Source organism: Oreochromis niloticus, linkage group LG1 (genome assembly GCF_001858045.2).
Source record: "Oreochromis niloticus isolate F11D_XX linkage group LG1, O_niloticus_UMD_NMBU, whole genome shotgun sequence".
NCBI lineage: Eukaryota > Metazoa > Chordata > Actinopteri > Cichliformes > Cichlidae > Oreochromis > Oreochromis niloticus.
In genome coordinates, this window is record NC_031965.2 from 26062180 (window position 1) to 26081555 (window position 19376).

Genomic DNA, 19376 nt, shown 5'->3' on the forward strand with positions numbered 1-19376 from the left:
CTTGCATAATATATGGATCTAATCTTGCATTTTATATTAGCTGTCCTATGAATAAATGAAAAATGCTTCCATAGGAACCACTAAATAGGTGTACAGTATATGTAAATATACTCTTATGATAAAAAAACTAACAAACCTCGTCCCTCTTTCCTCTGTTGGATCCGTGCCTCCTCCCTGAACATGACTCCTGGAACGGGAGCCTGCACTCCCCTGGAGTAGCTCTGAGATTCGACCGTTGACAGCTCTGAGAGGAAGCTTAGCAGCCAGACTTCCCCCTCGACTTCGACTCAGAGACTGGGTAGACCAGGACCCAGGGGCAGGTCCCTGCTGCTGCACAGGGGCCGGGACTGAACTCTGGGGCTAAAAAGACAAGTAAAGTGGTTTAGGTGGACGGAAGGAGAAATGGAAGCCAACATCCTTTAATTACTTTAAAGGATGGACATTAAAGCTAAGCACAGTTTGAGGAAGGTCTTAAATAATTTTAGCTAATTTTGTCTGATGAGCTTGTGGTTTACAGATGTTAAAGAAAGTGAGCATGTGATCATTTACTTTGAAGAAATATTTCTTCCTACCTTTCCATTAGGAGGAAGGCTGGAGCTCCGGCTGGAGCTTTGGCTTAAAGACTTAGTAGAGAAGCTCAGAGTCTTGGTGCTGGAGGCAGACAGACTCCTGGCCTTGGGACTGCTGGTCATCAGCAGCTTACTAACTGCTGATATCTTTGACTGGCTGCTGGTCTTAGCTGGTGACTGTGGAGCGCTGTTTGGACTGGTACTGCCACTGAAAAGGCTGCTGGTGTTTCCAGAAGAGGAAGATAGTGATCCAGCACGGTTGAGGCTGCGTCCAGTGCGAGGCATGGTGCTGTCTCCCTTCACTCCTCCTGCCCCTCTAAGACTCTCACCTCTCTCCAAGGAAAAGCAGTCATAATGATGGGAACCACTGTGTGAGCTGTGGACTCGGCCCAGAGAGTTGGTTCTGTTGGCAAGCTGCTCCAACTTGGCACTGAAAAGCCTACTGCTGTCTATGCTGGAGCCTCGCTGTCGAGTTACTCCTGCAGGGCCACAGCCAGATACCCCTGCATCATCTGCCGAGTTCCCCTGCGATGACACTCCATGTGTGCTTTGCTGGAGAGGGCTGGCTGCCCTGTTCCGCTGGTCTAGACTGGACTTTCGTACAGGCGGCAGCGGTGGGATTCCCCCTTTTTTATGAGAGAAAAAGCCCTGCTTTCCATTTGATCCCCAGCGATCAAGTGTGGCACGGGGACTACAAGGAGTTGAAGTGGTGACTCCAAGATTACGGTACTCGCTTCCATTGTCTAAGCCGTCATGGCGGTTGACACGGTGCCATCCGCGTGGTAGACTAGCTGTACGGTGGATATCTGGGTTATAAACACTAGTCAAGCATTCACCTTGGGCAACAACAGCCACCATCTCACAACCATCCACCACTCGCTTAAAAGACTCTGGTGATGACACCACCTCACCACCTGAACTTGAACTGCCACGATCACCACCCCCACCATTTGCCTTATCTACTGAGTGGCCCGTCGAATCCTCTGCCCCACTCTTCTCCAGTTTCCCTTCACACACTAGTTCCTTGGACTTTCCTTCTTCTGTACCACGTTTCAGCCAGGGGTCTTCAAAGCTCATCTCACTTGAAATAGATGCTATAAATGCTGCATTGGATTTGACTGGATCTTTCATAAAGTTGGCCTTTGTAGGTGAGGAGAGGATGGTGGCTTCCTGGACGACCATGGGTTTGACAGCTGCACATGGGTGAACAAGGATGTTGGTCTTGAAAGGAGACATGTTGCCAGGTCCTGCCAGAATTTGGATGTTAGTTTTAGCCATGGAAGGAGGCAGTTTTCTGAGCCTTTCTTTAGTTGGAGTACCCTTATCACTCTGGTTCTCTGACAGCACCATTTCTCCTTCCAGACTCCCTCTTCTTGTGGTACCACCATTTTCATAACCACCCAGCGTCTCGATTCCAAAGCTCTGGTTGGGATCAGGATCAGCCAGTGCCTCCCCTTGCTGGCTTTGGGACTGGCTGAAGCTATGAAGAGACTGATCAGCTTCGCTGCCCACGCTCAGATCACTCACCCAGGAAGAGATGGGTGAACCACAGTTTGACATTCCTGTGGCTAAGGATTCACCTTCTGTCCGCAGCTTGGCCATTGCCACCTAAAACCAATCAAGTATGACATGTTGAAATCCAGAAACAATTACAAAATTTGGCTGTTAAGGTTTAAATAATGTCAAATCTATTTTATTTATGCAAATTCAAACCAAACGATGAAAGTAGCACTAACCTCTGCCATGGCAACAACATCTGAAACCCCCGAAGATGCTGCAGGACCTAGAAGCATGTGATCCTCCACAACTCCATCTAAAGCAGTACCAATGGGTTGAGAGCAGGTAGCGAGGGCAGTTGCAGAGCCACAGTCACTGTTGAAGCTGATGATGCTTACTGGACGACCAGCCAAGCCTTCATTCTCAATGAGAGCAGTAATGTCAAGGTCCTCCTCACCTCCAGTAACCACAGTGTACACCAGTTCATCATCCCCAAGTACAGGAGGTCCAAGTGTTCCTGCAGATGCTGCTGAACCTGAGACTCCTGGAAGAAAAGATAGAAAAAAGATAAAGATAGAAAAAAGTTAATTTCTCAGGTCGTCATTGTCTTTATGTATATGCTGATCAACAAAAAAAAAAAATTAAAAGTGGAAAAGAGTATTTCAGTTACGATGCAATGTTATTCTAGGAAATGCTGGGTCCCTACATTCATGTGGACATAACCTTCAGACCCATGACTCCTGCAGACCAAGCACACCTCACATGCAAATATCCATCCCTGATGGGAGTAGCTACCCGCTGCACTGGGAAAATTGCTGAGGAACATGAACCCAAAGAGAGTCACCCTGTCTTCAAACTCTCCAGAGTTTGAAAAACTCCCCCTGGTCTCCAGATCTCCACATTCACTCAAACATTTGAGGGATGCTCCAGAAGTAAACTGATCCTAGAAACCTCTCTGACACAACTCACAGAAATCAAGAGATCTCCCGCCAACAATTCAGTTCCAGACACTTTAGAACAATCCTTGAGTCTTAACAGGTTACAGCTGTTTTGACATTTCTGCATGTGGTTTTGATAGAGCGCCTTATTGTCATTAAAACTGCAAGGGTTACCCACAATGTACTTTCTCACCACTTTTCCTCGTGTTAAAACAAGCTGTGTTTACTGGAACTTACCATCCTTGCTATCCAAAGGTATTGGTGGTACATCATCATCGCAGAGCGTCTCAGCTGAGCCCAGGCTGGCAGATAACGATGGAGTCGGCTCACGGACTTGTGGGCTCATCCCTGCAGGAGAACTCCTGGACAGCAGGGACTCTGTGGAGGAACGACCGCTGTCTGCAGCCAAACTGTCTGTAGAATCAGAAACATCTGGCATTGTAATTTATTTTGTTTTCCAAGTGCAGGGAAATTGGCATCATGCTGAGAAGACAAGTTCAAACCAGTGATTATTATGCAGATAAACTGTGTCATACACAGGTGACTCAGTATGTGTCTTTTATGCATTCAGCATATATAAAACAGCAGCAACATTACCCGGGAAGAATTCACCGTTAATGAACGGGGAGATGCACATAAGAACAAATGTTTCTCATCATGATGCTTGAAACATGTCATCAAATGTTTCAAGTATCAGTTGCAAATTGCTTACTGATTTTTCTCACCTCACCAGTATTTGTAAGACTTCTTGCATTTAAAACAAAAATGATGTTTTTCCAATATTCTTCTAGTCTTTATCTCAGGTCTTTATCCAAATAGATGCAACATTAAATGGAGGGAACAAATTCACTTTGAAATTGGAGCACTATACAAACATTATTTTTGTAATCTTAAAAGAAATTCATATACACCCTAAAGGATACCCTAGAACTGACCAGCCAAGACTTCACTGTAGCTTATTTCTTATTTTTTTACTTGAAGTAGATGACTTGATGGGTAGTGACACCAAGTTGTAATGAAATGTTACTATTTAACCTAAGAAATCACATTTTCAAAGGAAAATTTAGATTTAAACTGAAACTTAAACTGAGATAAGAAAATAAGAAGAGAAAGGAGTGAAATGGAAAAGTAAAAAGAATTAAATGTAATATCCATATATAGCATATATACGTATACACATTTTTAAAAAATTAGTTCTAAAGCGTAATTGTGTCAAACAAAGAAAAGCATACTGTCTGAGGTCAAAGCATCCAGGGCCTGGCCTTCCTGAGTGTTTGAGGATACAGGCTGCATTGCTGGAATGACACCCTTTTGAGTATACACTTTGCACCGCTGGGATGGGGATGATGGAGGCCTGAGAAGGAAGATAAAAATGAATTGTATTGCGCAAATTGAATTTTTTTGCGCTGAACATTTACACATCAGAGCACTTGAGAGTTATAGTACATAGCTTTATTTGACACTTTCCAAGTTTTGCTCAAAACAAAATGAAGATTTTTGCCATCAGCACTATGCTTCACTGGATATTTGCTTCACCTGTACTCTGAGGTTTTGGTCAGGCTGGCAATTCCAAGACGTGGTGATCCTAGAGGTCGTGACTTCCCCTCACAATTGCCGCCCACCACATTCAGACTCTCACGACTGCATAAATGAGAGACAGTAAAAGAAATATATCATGAATTAAACATATAAACATATTTCCTAAAGGCTAATGGTAACATATGAAAAAGCGTACTGAATCTAAACCACCTGTTCTTACCTGTCATGTAGGTGGGCGTTCTTGGCTCTGTGCAGTGGGTTAGAGGTGATGCTGCTGCTTCCTGTAATGCTTCTGGTACTCGTAACTGTTGGGCAGCCCGAACTCTGAGTCAGGCTGTGGATCATTGTCTGGGCCAGCTCAGCCTCCTCCACCACCTCCTTGATCTCCTGCAGCTGCTGGTCATTGGTCCTCCTCCTGGACACCTGCACGGCACCTCCTACATCACACGCAGGTCCTAGAAATACAAGACCCAAAGGTGATTTACATGTTAACATACAGCACATGCAAAATACGAACGGAAGCATCATCATTATTCCTAATAATAATTGAACCTGTTTTGGCTTCTGTATCCAACACAGCTGGAGGGGCTGGAGCAGGAGCAGCAGCTGGAACAGATGAAGATGGACATGCCTCTTGTTTGACCCCTTGTTTGATAGCTGGAGCCTCTTCAAAGGGAAACTTGGCCACCTGCAAAAATGAACAGAGATGGAGAACAGAAGAGTAACAACTATCATCAAAGAGAGAATTCTGAAATTATGTCGCTTTTATTTCTAAATTACAGTACACCCTTAATCACAACTTCAGTGATGGTGGAAGAGAATAAAAAAGATCACTTGAGCTCCTAACAACCTGCGCTATTGCCGTGCAAATATTGGGGTTCTGTACAAATATTTTCACAATAAGGTAATTTGTGAAAAGTAATTTGAATGTGTTATATCCAAACACAAATGGAAATACATGAGTATTGAAAGGGACAGAAAATTGCCACCACAAACAGCAGCTGTAACAACAATAAAAAAGCCTGACACACAATGAACAAAATGCTAAGTAGATACAAACAAAACGCTTCTTTTTCATCTGAATAAATTGACAAAAACAGCTATCAAGCTTTCAATAAACCCCCTATTACAGATCCCATCATACTATGTCAGCCTATGCATATCTAAGATTTTTATTTGCCCAATACCAACAAAAACAAAAGCAGAAGACAGTTCTTCACCTCCTCGCTGCCATCGATGCAGTCCAGTCTCTCCTGCAGCTCAGCAAAGGTGTTGCACTTCAGGCATTCAGCTCCTTCCTCTGGGACAGGAGCCAGCGGCTGACCAAGTAGAGACTGAGAGGCTTGAGACAAAGGCTGTGAGGGACCACTGGGCTGCTCGTCCGGCTGAGACTGCACCTGTTATAGAATTATTCTTCATCACAAATATTCTACTTAATAATGCTAAGTGTCTAATCTATAAATGCAGATATTTTCAAATTACCTTGTTCTGTGCTCCTGTTGCCTGATTTTGGTTTTGCTCTGAAGTTTTACCTCGAAGCAACGCAGGAATAATTGGTACAAATTCTGGTGGTCCCTCATTGTCCGTTAGCTCTCTGTCTGACACAGCTGCTCCATTCGGACCCACGTAGATGACTGTGTCACATGACTGCTCGCTGCTGGAGTATTCGTCGGGGTCACTGGAGAGTCGCAGCAGCGGAAGGTCAGAGTCAGGGTCACCGCGGTGATGGAAAGGTCGCAGGTGGGTCGGACGACGCATGCGACCCTCCTCACAGGAGCTTTCTCCCCCAGAGGAGCTGGATGTGTATTGCTGAGAAGAGCCCAGATAATAAGGAAAGTGGAAGCAGAGAAGAGCGATGAGAGAGAAATGATTTCCTTTTGAGATTTGCAGAGTGAGATTGTCCTTTTTTTCTTTTCCTTTTAATTGACAGGTTAGAGACCAGAAAGAAGGAGATGAGGGGATGACTAATATGGACCCAAGGCAGAAGATAAGAACTTTACTCCATTGCAGTTCAGTTTAACTTAATTCCTCCTATTTGTATAGCATATTATTAATAGAGTATCTTGTGGTTTGAAATTTCTTCTTTATTGATTTTATTGAGTTGAAGCCCTCATTTTAACCTTTTTTCTTCTGCAGAACACGTTTGACATCTGTGAGCATAAGAAGTGAATTTGTGTCAGCAGCAAACGGAGACAAGAAGATAAAAGATTTTGTATGAGCTCTGCACAAGCAAGTCATTAACACAAATAAATAGTTTCAACTTCTATAAAAGATTTTCACCTAAACTCCAAAAATTAAAACACTGCAGTGCACTGTCAAGGTAATGTGTGTTTCAGCGTAAAATGAACTGTCAAAAAAGTAATTTATGTTTGTTTAAGATATTATACCTGGCACTTTACTTGTCAATATCTGGATAATTGTATTATTTTAATGAAGCACGAAGAATGAAATAAAACTCACCACTGTGACTTTAGTTTTCTTCTTTTTCATGCGGAGCACCCGGGAAGCAATCTGAATAGTGGAGAGGGTTTCTGAGAAATCTCTAGGTGAGGCAGAGATGTGAGCAATCATGGTGGTCCGGCAGTTCATGTTGCCTAGCGACTCCCTTAGCAACATGGTGAGCTTGCTGTCCCTGGTTACACATATACACTGAGATGTGAGCATTGAAGACATGTTGTAAACGCACACAGTCACTTAAAGGTGTGATAAAACTGGTAGATTTTCTCACAAATGCCCACGTATGTTTTGGCTAAAGGTTATTAATAACTCTTCTTGGTCAGGTAGAGCATTTTCCACAAGTTAGAGAGTCTGAAACATTAACACAACACAAGGCTAACATGAGATTTAAATGGAAAAAGTACCGATTACTAATGCAAAAAGACACAAACAATTTGCTAATTAAAGCTCACAGTTAACCTATTAAATATTTATCCTCTCACCTGCAGCACTTTTCAATCCATCTTTTGGTGTAGGTTGTGCAGCTTTTTAAATATTTGCTATAGATGTTTAGCTTCTCTTAAATATAATAGAACCAGATGGTACTTATCTTTCAGTTTTCCAGACACCAGAGTTTTGAAAAACTCAGTCATGACCTGGTGACTTCAAAGTATCTGCAAACCTTTTTGTGAGCAGTTTAATATAGGAACTATTTGTTTCCCTCTTCACTCCCAGTACTTTTGTATGCCAGTACTGCTCTCGTCTATAGTTTATGTCCTTGTCTTTATATTCTATTTTTTCTCTTCTTTTTTGCCCTCACACCTAACCAGTCATGACAGATGGCTGACATTCTTTGAACCCTGTTCTGCTGTAGGTCTCTTCCTGTTAAAAGGGGGTTCTTCATTCCCAGTGTCACCCACTGCTACTCATATCACCTTGTTAGATTGATGGTTTTCTATCTAAAAATGTAGCATCAATACCTTATAATATAAAGTACGTTAATTTTAAAAAATGACACATTAACACCACTAGGATCTGTGGTCACAGATAGCAGTTTCTCGCACTGTTGTTGTCTATTTTCTATATGAATCCTATGAATGTCAGTGTGGATAGTGCTTGATGCAAAAACATCAGTAAACAGCTTTCGTTCACCACTACACTCTCAGCAATCTTAGTTGAAAATAGTTGAAACTTTGGAACCACACAGCACTTGGCTGTCACTCTTATCTCAACAGCCAATCAAAATCAAGAAGACTAAGGACTTACATTATCAAACATCCAATAACAGTGGAGAAAAAACTGTCCGGACAGTTATCTACAATCTAATAACAAAAGCGGCAGTCCTGTAACTTTGCAAAAATAAGTGCTTCTTGGTCTGAAAATGAGCCCAAAGGAGCTTCCAGTTCAAAAACTAGAATTTGTGGACACACACCCTTAATGTTCAACTCCTGTCATGCTGTGTCACATGTACATGCACGCTTCACTCTGGACAGTAATAAAGTAGATGGGTGTAGTTTAGTGGAAAGAGATGAAGTCCTGCATGAAACTGCTCACAACATAATTTTCTAATATCTCCAAGACAGTGCAGCTCATCACAAAACAATCTAGATGGATAAGCAGCACTCCAGACCAGTAGTAAAATATATACATTTGATTTTTGGGTGAACAGTCCCTTTAAAAGAGGCGCTCGGGGTATGATAAAGTCTAATATTGGGAGATGGTCTATGTCCCAGAGAGATTAAACGAGCAGATGGGAGAGTAAAACTAGGCTGTGTGTTTAAGAAAAGACTTTCTCCTGGGTGGGCTACTGCAATCATTCATAATGTTTGTGTGTGTGCTGAGGCCTGCAGGCTGGCAGTGAGTACAGCTCCTCTGTGGCCCGATACCTCATGCTGCTGTCCCCCTTTTCTAAAAACACAGCCCGCAGTCAAGTCTTGCACACGTATGTGTACATTCACATGCGTGTACATACACAAAGTACGTACACGCTCCTATCTGACCTCCTCCTCTTTTTCATTATTGCTCTCTTCTTTTCTTTTCTGATTTCTCAGTTTGCTGCCTCGGGCTTCAACAAATCCTCCAGTCTCTGTCTCTCTCTTTCGCTCTCTTTCGAGCTATCTCTGCATATCTCCCTGAGATTAATGTAGGTAAACTCATGACTCATGAAGTATTCATTTGGATGTTAATTCAAGTGCTGGGGATGTTGGATTGGGTCTTACCTATCAGCCTGTGCTAGATTTATTACAAGCTTTACCAGGCAGGAACATCGTATATGTAATATGACACTCTCTGCCATCTAAATTCCTGGATCACCACTGTTTCAGAAAATTCATACTAAGGAACTGAATAAGCAGCACTGTGGTACAGCTTTGCTCACAAATTTCTACTTAACTAAACTAATAAACTGAGAAAATCTAGAGTTCTAGTGTCAAAGAGATTTTGGCGAGAAGAGGAAAAAACTGTGCCCTTTGAGTGTCTTGTTTGACAGAGAGACATGAGTGGGAAAGAGAAAACATTTTTTGGACAAGAAGTTGTGCAGCATCCACGATGAGGAAAGGGAATGTTTAGTAAATGTGTTAAGGGTCTCTACAAGAGCATATTGTGACTGAAACATGGGTCTTTCAAGCACGTTGACTGCTGAATCGTGCCGAGACGCTTGGATTCTTACAGAAGGCAGTGCTGGTTGAACAGTCTGACTCTTTTTGTGAACTGGGAAGCTACAAAGTCCAAAAGTGTACTGATAAATGGTAGATTCACTGGTTACCTAGCAACAGTACTGGAACAGGACTGGGATTATAAAAACAGGACGGGACCCTATCCTGGAAGCAGTGAAGCATTGCAAGACAGGCTCAGCAACTGTGATGAAAGAAAATGAGCAGCCGGACTTTAAGCGAGTCGAATATTTTCCCCTCAAAGGAAACAACCTGCTATATGATTGCTTTGGTTTCTGGGATGAGAAAGGTGATAGGAAATTCAGCTGATCTATCAGTTTGGTTGTGGGTGAAATACGCTCATCAGTCACAACATTAAAACTAGAGAGAGGTGAAGTAAATTATGTTCTTCTGGTGAACCTTGGGATGTGGTAGCAGCCTCCATTAGCAGGGCAATGCACCCAACCACGCCACTGAAACTGTTCAGGATCAGCAGATGGAAAGTGACAGAGCAGCAGATCCCAGTCTGATCAAGCATCAGAGGGTGGTGCCAGCTGGAACAACTCCACAGGGACCACTGCCAACATCCTGGTACCTGACACAACAGAACTATAGACTGTATAGAAAAGATGGATGTAGCTTCCTGATCTGAAGATACTGGAGAGGTGCCTGAGGGCAATCAGGTGGGAATTCCTTTAGTTAAAGAAAAATACACACTATAAAGAAGTCTAGTCTGTAAATGGTCCTTTGGTTCCTTTGTCTGGGACCTTATTTAGGAATTTCTCAGACATCTAACATGATTTTCACTTTATTTTGTAAAGTGGTCTCCAAAAAATCCAGTGTTACTGATTACCTTATGAGTGTGTTCGCTCATCATGCCCACTTTCAAAGGGCCAATTGAATGAGCGTGAAAACCCTCTGCTCAAGGTTTTAACTCACTAACTAATTAGTGACGTCACAATGCCTGTGTTCGTCCTTTATATACAGTCTGTGCACAGGACACCACCAGAGATCTATGTGATCCTAACTCGTTATTTGTTTATTATTTTACTTTATAAATAAATACCTTCATTATATTTTTAATGAAGATATATATATATATATATATCCTCCATAAGTCCAACTTCAACAGTCTTAGACTTACTCTTAGTTCTTAGATACCGTATTTAAAAATGTGCCAGTAACACAGCATGGATTGTTAAAAACCAGTCAAATCCCATCACACTCCAACAAGAGTCTGAGTCACCAATGCCAAATCAGAGTCAGCAAAGCTGTGCTTAGAGCTTCAATGCTAAGTAGCAGGTTGTTTTGCAATGTAAATGCAAAAGCTTGTGATTAAATTAACCCAGCATGGAGCGCAGAGCTACGCAGCCTTAAGCAGAGTGGAAGAGCAGAAGGGAAGCAGAGAGAAATTAGAAAAAAGGAGGGCATTTACAGTTTCACATCCCGTATTCTTACTGCCAGAGCAGGACTATGCATCACTTTAGCTGTTATGATTTCTTTTCCCCTGGTTCAAGTATTTTTATTTTCAAACAATTTCTTCTGGCTAGAGTTACTGGCTCTATCATCTTTGCCTCTTCCTCTCTCCTTTGCTGTCATTGGCAGTCAGTTAACCAACAAAATGAATGTGATGAATATGCAACACCAGCTGCTGTTGTTTATGACAGTAAGTCCCCCAAACCTGAAGCAACTTATGAAATCTGCTACTTTCCTTTCCTTTCCTTTTTGCCTCTCAAATCAAGATTCTGCTTTCCACCTCGCCTACCGTTCACTCTTCTCAACATTTTAGTTCACCAGTTTCTGAATTTGTCTTTATTCTCCTCTTAAATTTATGCATTAATTAGTCATACTCCCACTCACCCACACACACAAACACACACACCCACACGAACGTACTTATACGGGATGTGTTTGCTCCCATTGACCAGGGCCAGAATCACATTGCCGAGGGCAGACAGCGAAAGGCACAGAGGAGCCGAGCTGGGTGAAGAGTTCTCCCTGCTTTTCCCACCACCACCTCCTCCTCCTCCGATTACTTTAACATCACAGCTGCCCAGGTCCAGCAGGTGGAGGCGACTGCGACCTCCTGACACTAGCAGAAGAGAAAAGATGGCTCAAGATTGAAGGACAACTTAGAGTTGTTAATACAGTATACGGCAGCTGTAAAAAAATCGAAATTAACAGTGACAGTAATAATATTAAGATAAACGTTTCCTAACATCAAACAAATCTTAATATTCGACAAAGATAACCCGAATTAATGCAAAATGTAGTTTTTGAAGGATTATTTAATTTATAAAGTAGAAGAAAAACTATGCAGACCTACCTGGTCCTATATAAAGTAAGTAAGTATATAAAGTAATTGCCCCCTTGTTAAATCACGAATTAACGGTGATTAACCGCATTTTTGGAAAAGCTGAGCTCAGTTTCACTAGCCACACTCAGGCCAGATTACTTTCTGTTGAATTAAGCAATTACAGAACATGAAGAACATGAAAAAGTTACATGAAAAAAGGCTAAAAAATCAACACATGATGCTACGATTTAAAGAAATTCAAGAACAGACGGGAAACTAAGTCACTAAAATCTATCAGTCTGGAAAGGGTTAAAAAGGCATTCTTATGGCTCTGGGACTCCAGTGAACCATAGTGAGAGCCATTATCCACAAATGGAGGAAACTTGGAACAGTGGTGAACTTTCACTGAGGTGGCTGACCTACTAAAATTACTCCAAGATTGCATTGATAACCCAACCAGAAGGTCACAAAATAACACAGAACAACACCTAAAGAACCGCAGGCCTCACTTAGCTCATTTAAGGTCAGTGTTCATGATTCAACAATAAGAAAGAGACTGGGCAAAAATGGCATCCATGGGAGAGTTACAAGGAGAAAACCACTGCTGACCAATAAAGACAAGACTTTTACTTTTTACAAGGTTTACATCCCATTAGATCTGACATAAAACTAATATAGTACTTCATAAGAAGAACATACAATCAAACACGGTGGTGGTAGTGTGATGGTCGGGGGCTGCTTTGCAGCTTCTGGATGTGGATGACTTCGTAATTTGTGGAACAATTAATTCTGCTGTCTACAGGAAAACCCTGAAGCTCATGCAGGCCACAAACTGATGCAGGGTTATGCAGCAGGACACTGATGTGAAACACTGCAAATCTCGATCTGAGTGGCTCAAAATAATTAAATGAAGGTTTAAAGGTTTAGGTTTAGGGGATAATTACTTTTTCACACAGGACCAGGTAGGTCTGGTCCCTTAATAAATTAAATCATCATTTTAATACTGTATTTTTGCATTTACTTAGGTTATTGTTCTCTAATATTAAATGTGTTTAATTGAAAGAAACATGCAAGTGTAACAAATTTAAAAAATATGTAAGTCAGGAAGATTTAGGAAAGTTTAGGCTATGGACAGAATCCCTGCTGCAAAACAGTGGATCCTCTCATTACAGTTATCATTCTTAAGCATTCACATTTCTCTCATACATACACAGATGCACGCACATTACAGTTTATTTCATACCCACACTTGTGTGTAACATAAATGGCCATAATCAGACATAATTTGGGTTTGCTTTGTTACTTGGTTATTTATAAAGACCAAAATAACTGTTGGATATGACTTTGATTAATATATTAAGGGATCATACGTTCAGTAAAATGTGCATGTGCATCTCTGTTGCTGCAGTTTATTTGTAGCAACCATAATAGGAAGCATTTAGATCGATCTGCATATTGATCTGTCCTTCATTGTTCGCTCCTTACTTTGGTCTCCTGTGTTCCACAATGTATTCATAGCAAACAGTATGTTTCTGTCTGCTTTTATCCTACTGTGATTATCATAGTCACAACAAACAACAACTATTTTCCTGCAAAGGAGAGCGCAGTAGATGTAATCGTTAAATGTTGCTATCGAGACATTTAATTGTTGCACCAGTAATAACAGTTAGGAACACCAGGGTTTAAGCATGCACTACTTACTTCCTCCTTTTCCTGTCTTTTCCATGCGATACTGATATATGTGTAATGTAAAGAGCATATGTGAATTCCTGTGCTCTTCTTCAGTGGTGTTGGAGCGTTGGCTACTGTGGCGAGCTGCTATGGCTGCATCCAGGAACCAGGCTGCCTTTTCTGGTGTTGGAGCGCGGAGCTCAGACTGGTTCTGCAGCTGGAAGAGTTTGGGGAAGAAGAAAAAAAGCATAAGAATATTGCACTTATATAGACGTGATAAGGAAGAAGCCGTGAGTAACCAGAGGACAGGCAGTCAGACATGGCGAAAGATACCACTTCACCTTAGCTTGAGGGATTTGGTTTAGCGAGGGAGAAGTGTTTAAACACTGATAATATTGTGTACTGTGAGGATTCAGTGTGGCGGCAGACTGATTGGCATATTTTTAATAAATCATTTCTAATTTGTCTGCAGGTATGTGAGAAATAGAGGGAAGCAGATGTGAGTAATAGACAGAGAGGAATGGAGTGAGAGTGTGTGTGTGTGTGTGTGTGTGTGTGTGTGTGTGTGTGTGTGGTACTGCAGGATATCATTACTGATGAGATTATGTCAGATTAGTTAAGGATTACACAGATGTGTTTGTATCAGACCCTCTAATCCTATAAACATACAGTATGACTGATCACACACACACACACATATACGGCTGCTAACCCATTGTCGCTCATTTGTTTTTGGTGTGCTTTTTACATTGACACGTTACTGAGACTACTACTGCACAGATACCTGCAAAGGATGTTAATAATAGTGATGTTGATTAGAATTTTATTCACGTAAGCCGTCTTTTGTTTTCTGAATCTTGGCTATCAAAGGAGTTTGTTTAGCTGCCTGTAATTTTGAAAAGTCACTTAAAAAAACAAAAGTTTGAATACACAATGAGCCTCTTGAGAGTTCTGGTTATTTTTCCAGTTTTGTTTGTGTCAAGTGTTTTTTTGGCATCGTTTTCACAATCAGGTAAATGATTCATCCGACTGTTTCTGAATCATCTCTTTAAAAATACCTAATTTTGGCATTGTTGGATAAAAACAGGATGCTGAACGATCAAAGTCCCTTTTTTCATTTGATGCACACCCACAGTACTACCAGATGGACTCAAGAACCCCTTCATCAATAACATCGCCCATATTCAAATGTATTCATAGAAAACTATTTTTATGTTCATTTATCAGTTGTGGTTATTGAGCTGAATGAAAATGATACTAGATCATCTCCTCCAAGATGAGTGTCTGTGGGTTCACATGCAAGGCAAGACTGCAGAGAGCTGTTTGAGGTGAAAACACATTTATACAGAGTCTGAATCTGTAAGGTTTAAATCTACAGGTACAAGTGACATGAACCAGTTCCAAGGTAAGCTGTGATGTTTTTAATTGTGTGTTCGTGCATGTGTACCTGCATGCCACAAATGGGGTCCTCACACAGGTAGACCCCAGGTGACTGCCCATCCTGTAAGCTGCCTGTAGCCACTTCAGATAACAAGTCTTTAAGGTTCTCCTCTTTTCCCCAAACCTGCACAAAAGCACAGATTATTTCAAGAACAGTATCTTCCTCATTTTATTTTCTCAGTTTTCTTAACATCTGTCTAGGACTAAATCTGGCCAGAAGAATCTTAAATACTAGATACTATCAGATCAGATACTAAAGATAGTTGACAGCTACTGCCAGTGCTTTTTAGAGACTATCAGTGCCCTGATTTGTCAAATGTCTGCATCAGGATTGGCACTCCTTTTTTTCTGCAGGGAATGTTTCAAATTACGGTTTCATTGCAATCACTGACCTCAACTGCAGAGACGCGGACGGAGAAGCGTGCACCAGTTTTCTCTTTTCGCTCGTTGATGAGCTTAAACAACCAGGAAATGGCACAGGGGATTATACCCAGAGTCTGAAGAGAGTCATCGCGGCCAATCATCGTGTAAGATTTACCTGAATGAGAAAGCCAGAAAGACAATAGTGAACAGGAAATAATCTGAAGATCTATCAGAAAGAACATCAACAGAAATAACACTCCCAAGTGTGAATAGATGTGTGTGTGAAATGCATGTGTCTGTCCCTTTCAGTCACAAGATGATGATTATCCCTTTCCCACACCTGCTCTGGCTGTCAGAAGTTGGAGATCAAACACACACCTAAACAAAGCCATATGTCACACCTAACAATCACACCGGCGGGAACACTTGCACGAACGACAGACGACATCAAAAGCCTGACTCCTGTGATGCAGAGTAGAGAAATGTGTCTGATTTGTTCCGAGAAAGGACGGAGGGGAAGTTGTCATCTACAATGTAATTTTACATTGTTCTGCACTCAGTGTTTCCTGGAGCATCTAGACTACTGTCAAAAATGATGATTTGTCCCAAAAATGTGATAAAAAATACAACAAAGAGAGTTGTATTAAGTATCCGAAAGCTGCTGCAGTTGTAGTAGTATTTATAAAGCAATACACTTCTTTAATTCACAATGCTCAGTTTTCCAGATAAAACGTAAAGAAAGCTTTTAAACACATGTTAAAGATTATATAAAATGTTGCTATGCACTATGTTAAAGAGCTCTTTTAAAGCAACAGTGGGTCATTTACTTTGATTTATCAGATTTACCAGTTGATTTCTTTTCATTTAGCAGATCAGATGGATTCCCTGACTCATAACGGCTCTGTGTAGCACCACTAACATAACCACAGAGCACTTGAACAACCACCCTTTCTCTTTTTTGCCTTTAAAGCCTGTGTGCAAGTGACAAAGAACACATTAAAACACACATCTGTGGGAGTTTATATGTGGCTCTATAATGCGTCCTTCTGTTCTGACTACTGAAAACTGCAAATTGTGCTCATATAGCTGCCTACTCCACTGACTTATCATAATGCGTTTGAATCCACGTATGTGCGGTTTATGTATATTTCTGTGAAATGGTCTCATCAGGTTGATATACCTTTGCTATCAGAGAGAAAGTGAATATGTGTGAGGGAACATGGCAGCGCTGTTTCAGGAGTTCAAAGACATCCACACACGAGCTTACGCAGACACACGCATTCATCTTTACTAAGGACGGCCACTACTCTAATAACGATAACAAAATCCATCACACATGACTCAAAGCAAGACGATTCAATTCCTGAAGTTCATCCATTTGTTCAGGATCATTTGGACTTTTATTTAATTTTTCCTTTTTAATGAATTCCCTTTTGCTCACTGCGAAAATGTGCATGAGTGTGTAGTAGACTGGTCTGTGCCAGAATCCCCACATGTGTCTACAGCCAAGGGCCACAGAGCCGAAGGTAAATGCTCGTTGTGTTACTTTCCCCATTTTAATTAGTAAAAAGGTAATGCCATTATAATGCGGTCTCATTAAAATCCATGGCCTTAGGTGAGCTAGATCACAAAGAATTATCTCATCTGCTACAGCAGCAGCCGTTTGAACAGATACGAGTGAGGTCACGGCATTAATATAGCAGTAAAATTGATTGAGAAATTGATTTCAATCAAATAAAAGAGTTTGCAGTGTTATTAACATAATCAAACACCGGCAGCAGGAAGACATGCCTGGGATATTAGCTTCAGTCTTAGCCATATTACACAGAATGAATCACAAGCATCATAAATCACGACACAGTCTGTATTTTGCATGTCAATATTTGACAGCTGAATGAAAATATGTATTCATGTTAAAATGACAAACATGGATCTAGACAAGCTGTCGTATGTGCACTGTGCACCATGTTGTTTCTGTCCTGGGAGTGTGACGATTACATGCGCATCTGTTTGATTGATCTGTCCTATGTGCAATTTGAAAAGCGAGTTGTGCTCTCTGCCCACTTTCAGCTATTCTTGTTTGCATATGTATCATCTAAAGGATGTGTTTACTGGGATCTGGATCTTATTTCTGCTATCATTCTGTGCTGGCTGTGTAAACAGCAGTGGTGGTTTTCACATTTTTTATGTGCATGGTCTATTTTTAATGCTATTTTATTAGATAGAATATTGGGCCACCGGGAGTTGTGATGGACTGCTCAAAGATGTCCATATAGTGACCATTCTTACGTTCGCCATAAACAAAAAGTGGTAAAATATGAAGAGTGTTGAATATATTTTAGAACCCTAAAAATGTTTTGAGATGACATTTTGTATAGTCAGACCTACTCTGTGTTTAAGAAGAAAACAGGAAGTCAGCAGCTCATCATCTGAGTCACAACCTTTAGACCATGATGACACTTCATCAAATTTGTATATACACTTGATTTTTTAAAGTCTCTCCAACTTTATTTTCTTAATTGAATTCCTACTAGCTTCCATTAAGTAGTTTTAATCTTCCTATGGTCCATATAAAGACATTAATAACACTGCTCATCCCATATTTGCAGCAAGGGAACCAGCTATCAATAGAAACAAAAGACAAATTAAACGTTATCAAAATATTTGCTGTATTTTGCCATTTTAAAGAAAGCGATCGTTTGCCCATTCTCCACATCCTCACCAAGTTTTATGAAATTCAGCTGGGTAGTGTTTACATAATCTTGTTTACTGACTGTGGTTTGAGTTGAGGAGACTTTTTCTTCAGATTTGGCAAGATTTTGCTTCACAGTAACCAAACAGCGGTTTACATGTTGATCTTTGCACTGCAGTGCCAGTCGAACTGTCACATCTCTGCTGTTGTCATGCTCTGCGGTTCAAGGAGACTTAGAAACTCAAGCTGAAGGCTCACAAACTGAGAAGGGGAAATACTGCTTGTGTTTACAAGGACAAACACAGCAGCGGCTGACCCACAGTCGATGAAGCCTTATTGGTGTGTGTGTCTGCGTGTTTGTGGTGGGTCTTTGTTTGTCTCAGCGTATGTCTGGGATCAGACATGTTGCACTATGCAGTGAGGGGCCTTGACCCTTTTTAAGAGAGCTTCTCTGACAACCAGCTTCAGAAGGATTAGAGGGAGAAAAGGGAAGACAGAAACACAGACAGAGCAGACTGAGAATGCTTTCAGCTTCAGCAGACACTAATCCTCTTCTTTCTCTCTCTGATAGATGAGGGCTAGTGGAGCGACGGCCAAGTGAAGAGCCGACACACCGATGGTCACAGTCACTAAAGAAGACTCAGGAGCCAAGCTCTGATTTTGTAGTTTTTGTGTGTGTGTGCGTGTGCGAGAGTTTTACCCAGTTTAGAGTGTCCAAAGCAGAAGACACAGCCATCTGCTCCGTTCACCACCGACTGAATAACCTCGGCAACTGTTCCTGCACACACTTCCGCCTAACACAGGAAGACAGAGGAATAAACAGGGTCAAGTAAATCAGAAAACCATCCAATTTTAGACAAACATTATTCACACTCGCGCTGGAGCTAGGATTCTGCTGTCTTGTGTTTTTTTTTTTTAAACATCTGACTGTTGGTGTGGAGGAGATGATGGGCAACTTCCCTGTAATTGTCAGTATTACTGTGTTCTGGTTCTATAAATGTCTTAAAGAACCAGCATTTGCTTTTTAGCTTATCTCGTTGCATTATCCAGCTGGCCTAGATTCATGCAAATGCACATACCGACCTCTGTGGCTCAAAAGTAAAGCTAATGTGCAAGTCAAAGACTTCTTCTTTCAGATCATGTGTCTCAGTCCTACCTTATCCTTAGCATCCTCCTCTGTCACACCAACCAACTCTGCATGACCTCCTTCTCAACATCCATGACACCTTTTTGGTCTTCCTCTTTTCCTCCTGTTTGGCAGCTCCATCTTTAACAGCCTTTTTC

The 19376-nt window shown here is 41.3% G+C and overlaps 1 protein-coding gene across 2 annotated transcripts in view; it reads right to left on the reverse strand.

Annotated features, from left to right (window-relative positions):
• Positions 1-19376, reverse strand: part of kif26ba (kinesin family member 26Ba) — a 91115-nt gene that overhangs the window by 12216 nt on the left and 59523 nt on the right. For both annotated transcript variants that reach the window (XM_019359632.2, XM_005458961.3), the window contains exons 7-22: positions 18793-18886; positions 15430-15575; positions 15045-15161; positions 13628-13814; positions 11527-11722; positions 7004-7175; positions 6026-6352; positions 5764-5940; positions 5096-5231; positions 4764-4998; positions 4541-4645; positions 4237-4358; positions 3242-3418; positions 2306-2610; positions 573-2177; positions 137-360 (exon numbers count right to left, since the gene is read on the reverse strand). In XM_019359632.2, the coding sequence (XP_019215177.1) occupies positions 137-360; positions 573-2177; positions 2306-2610; positions 3242-3418; positions 4237-4358; positions 4541-4645; positions 4764-4998; positions 5096-5231; positions 5764-5940; positions 6026-6352; positions 7004-7175; positions 11527-11722; positions 13628-13814; positions 15045-15161; positions 15430-15575; positions 18793-18886 (4325 nt within the window). The remainder of the gene's footprint in view (positions 1-136; positions 361-572; positions 2178-2305; positions 2611-3241; positions 3419-4236; positions 4359-4540; positions 4646-4763; positions 4999-5095; positions 5232-5763; positions 5941-6025; positions 6353-7003; positions 7176-11526; positions 11723-13627; positions 13815-15044; positions 15162-15429; positions 15576-18792; positions 18887-19376) is intronic.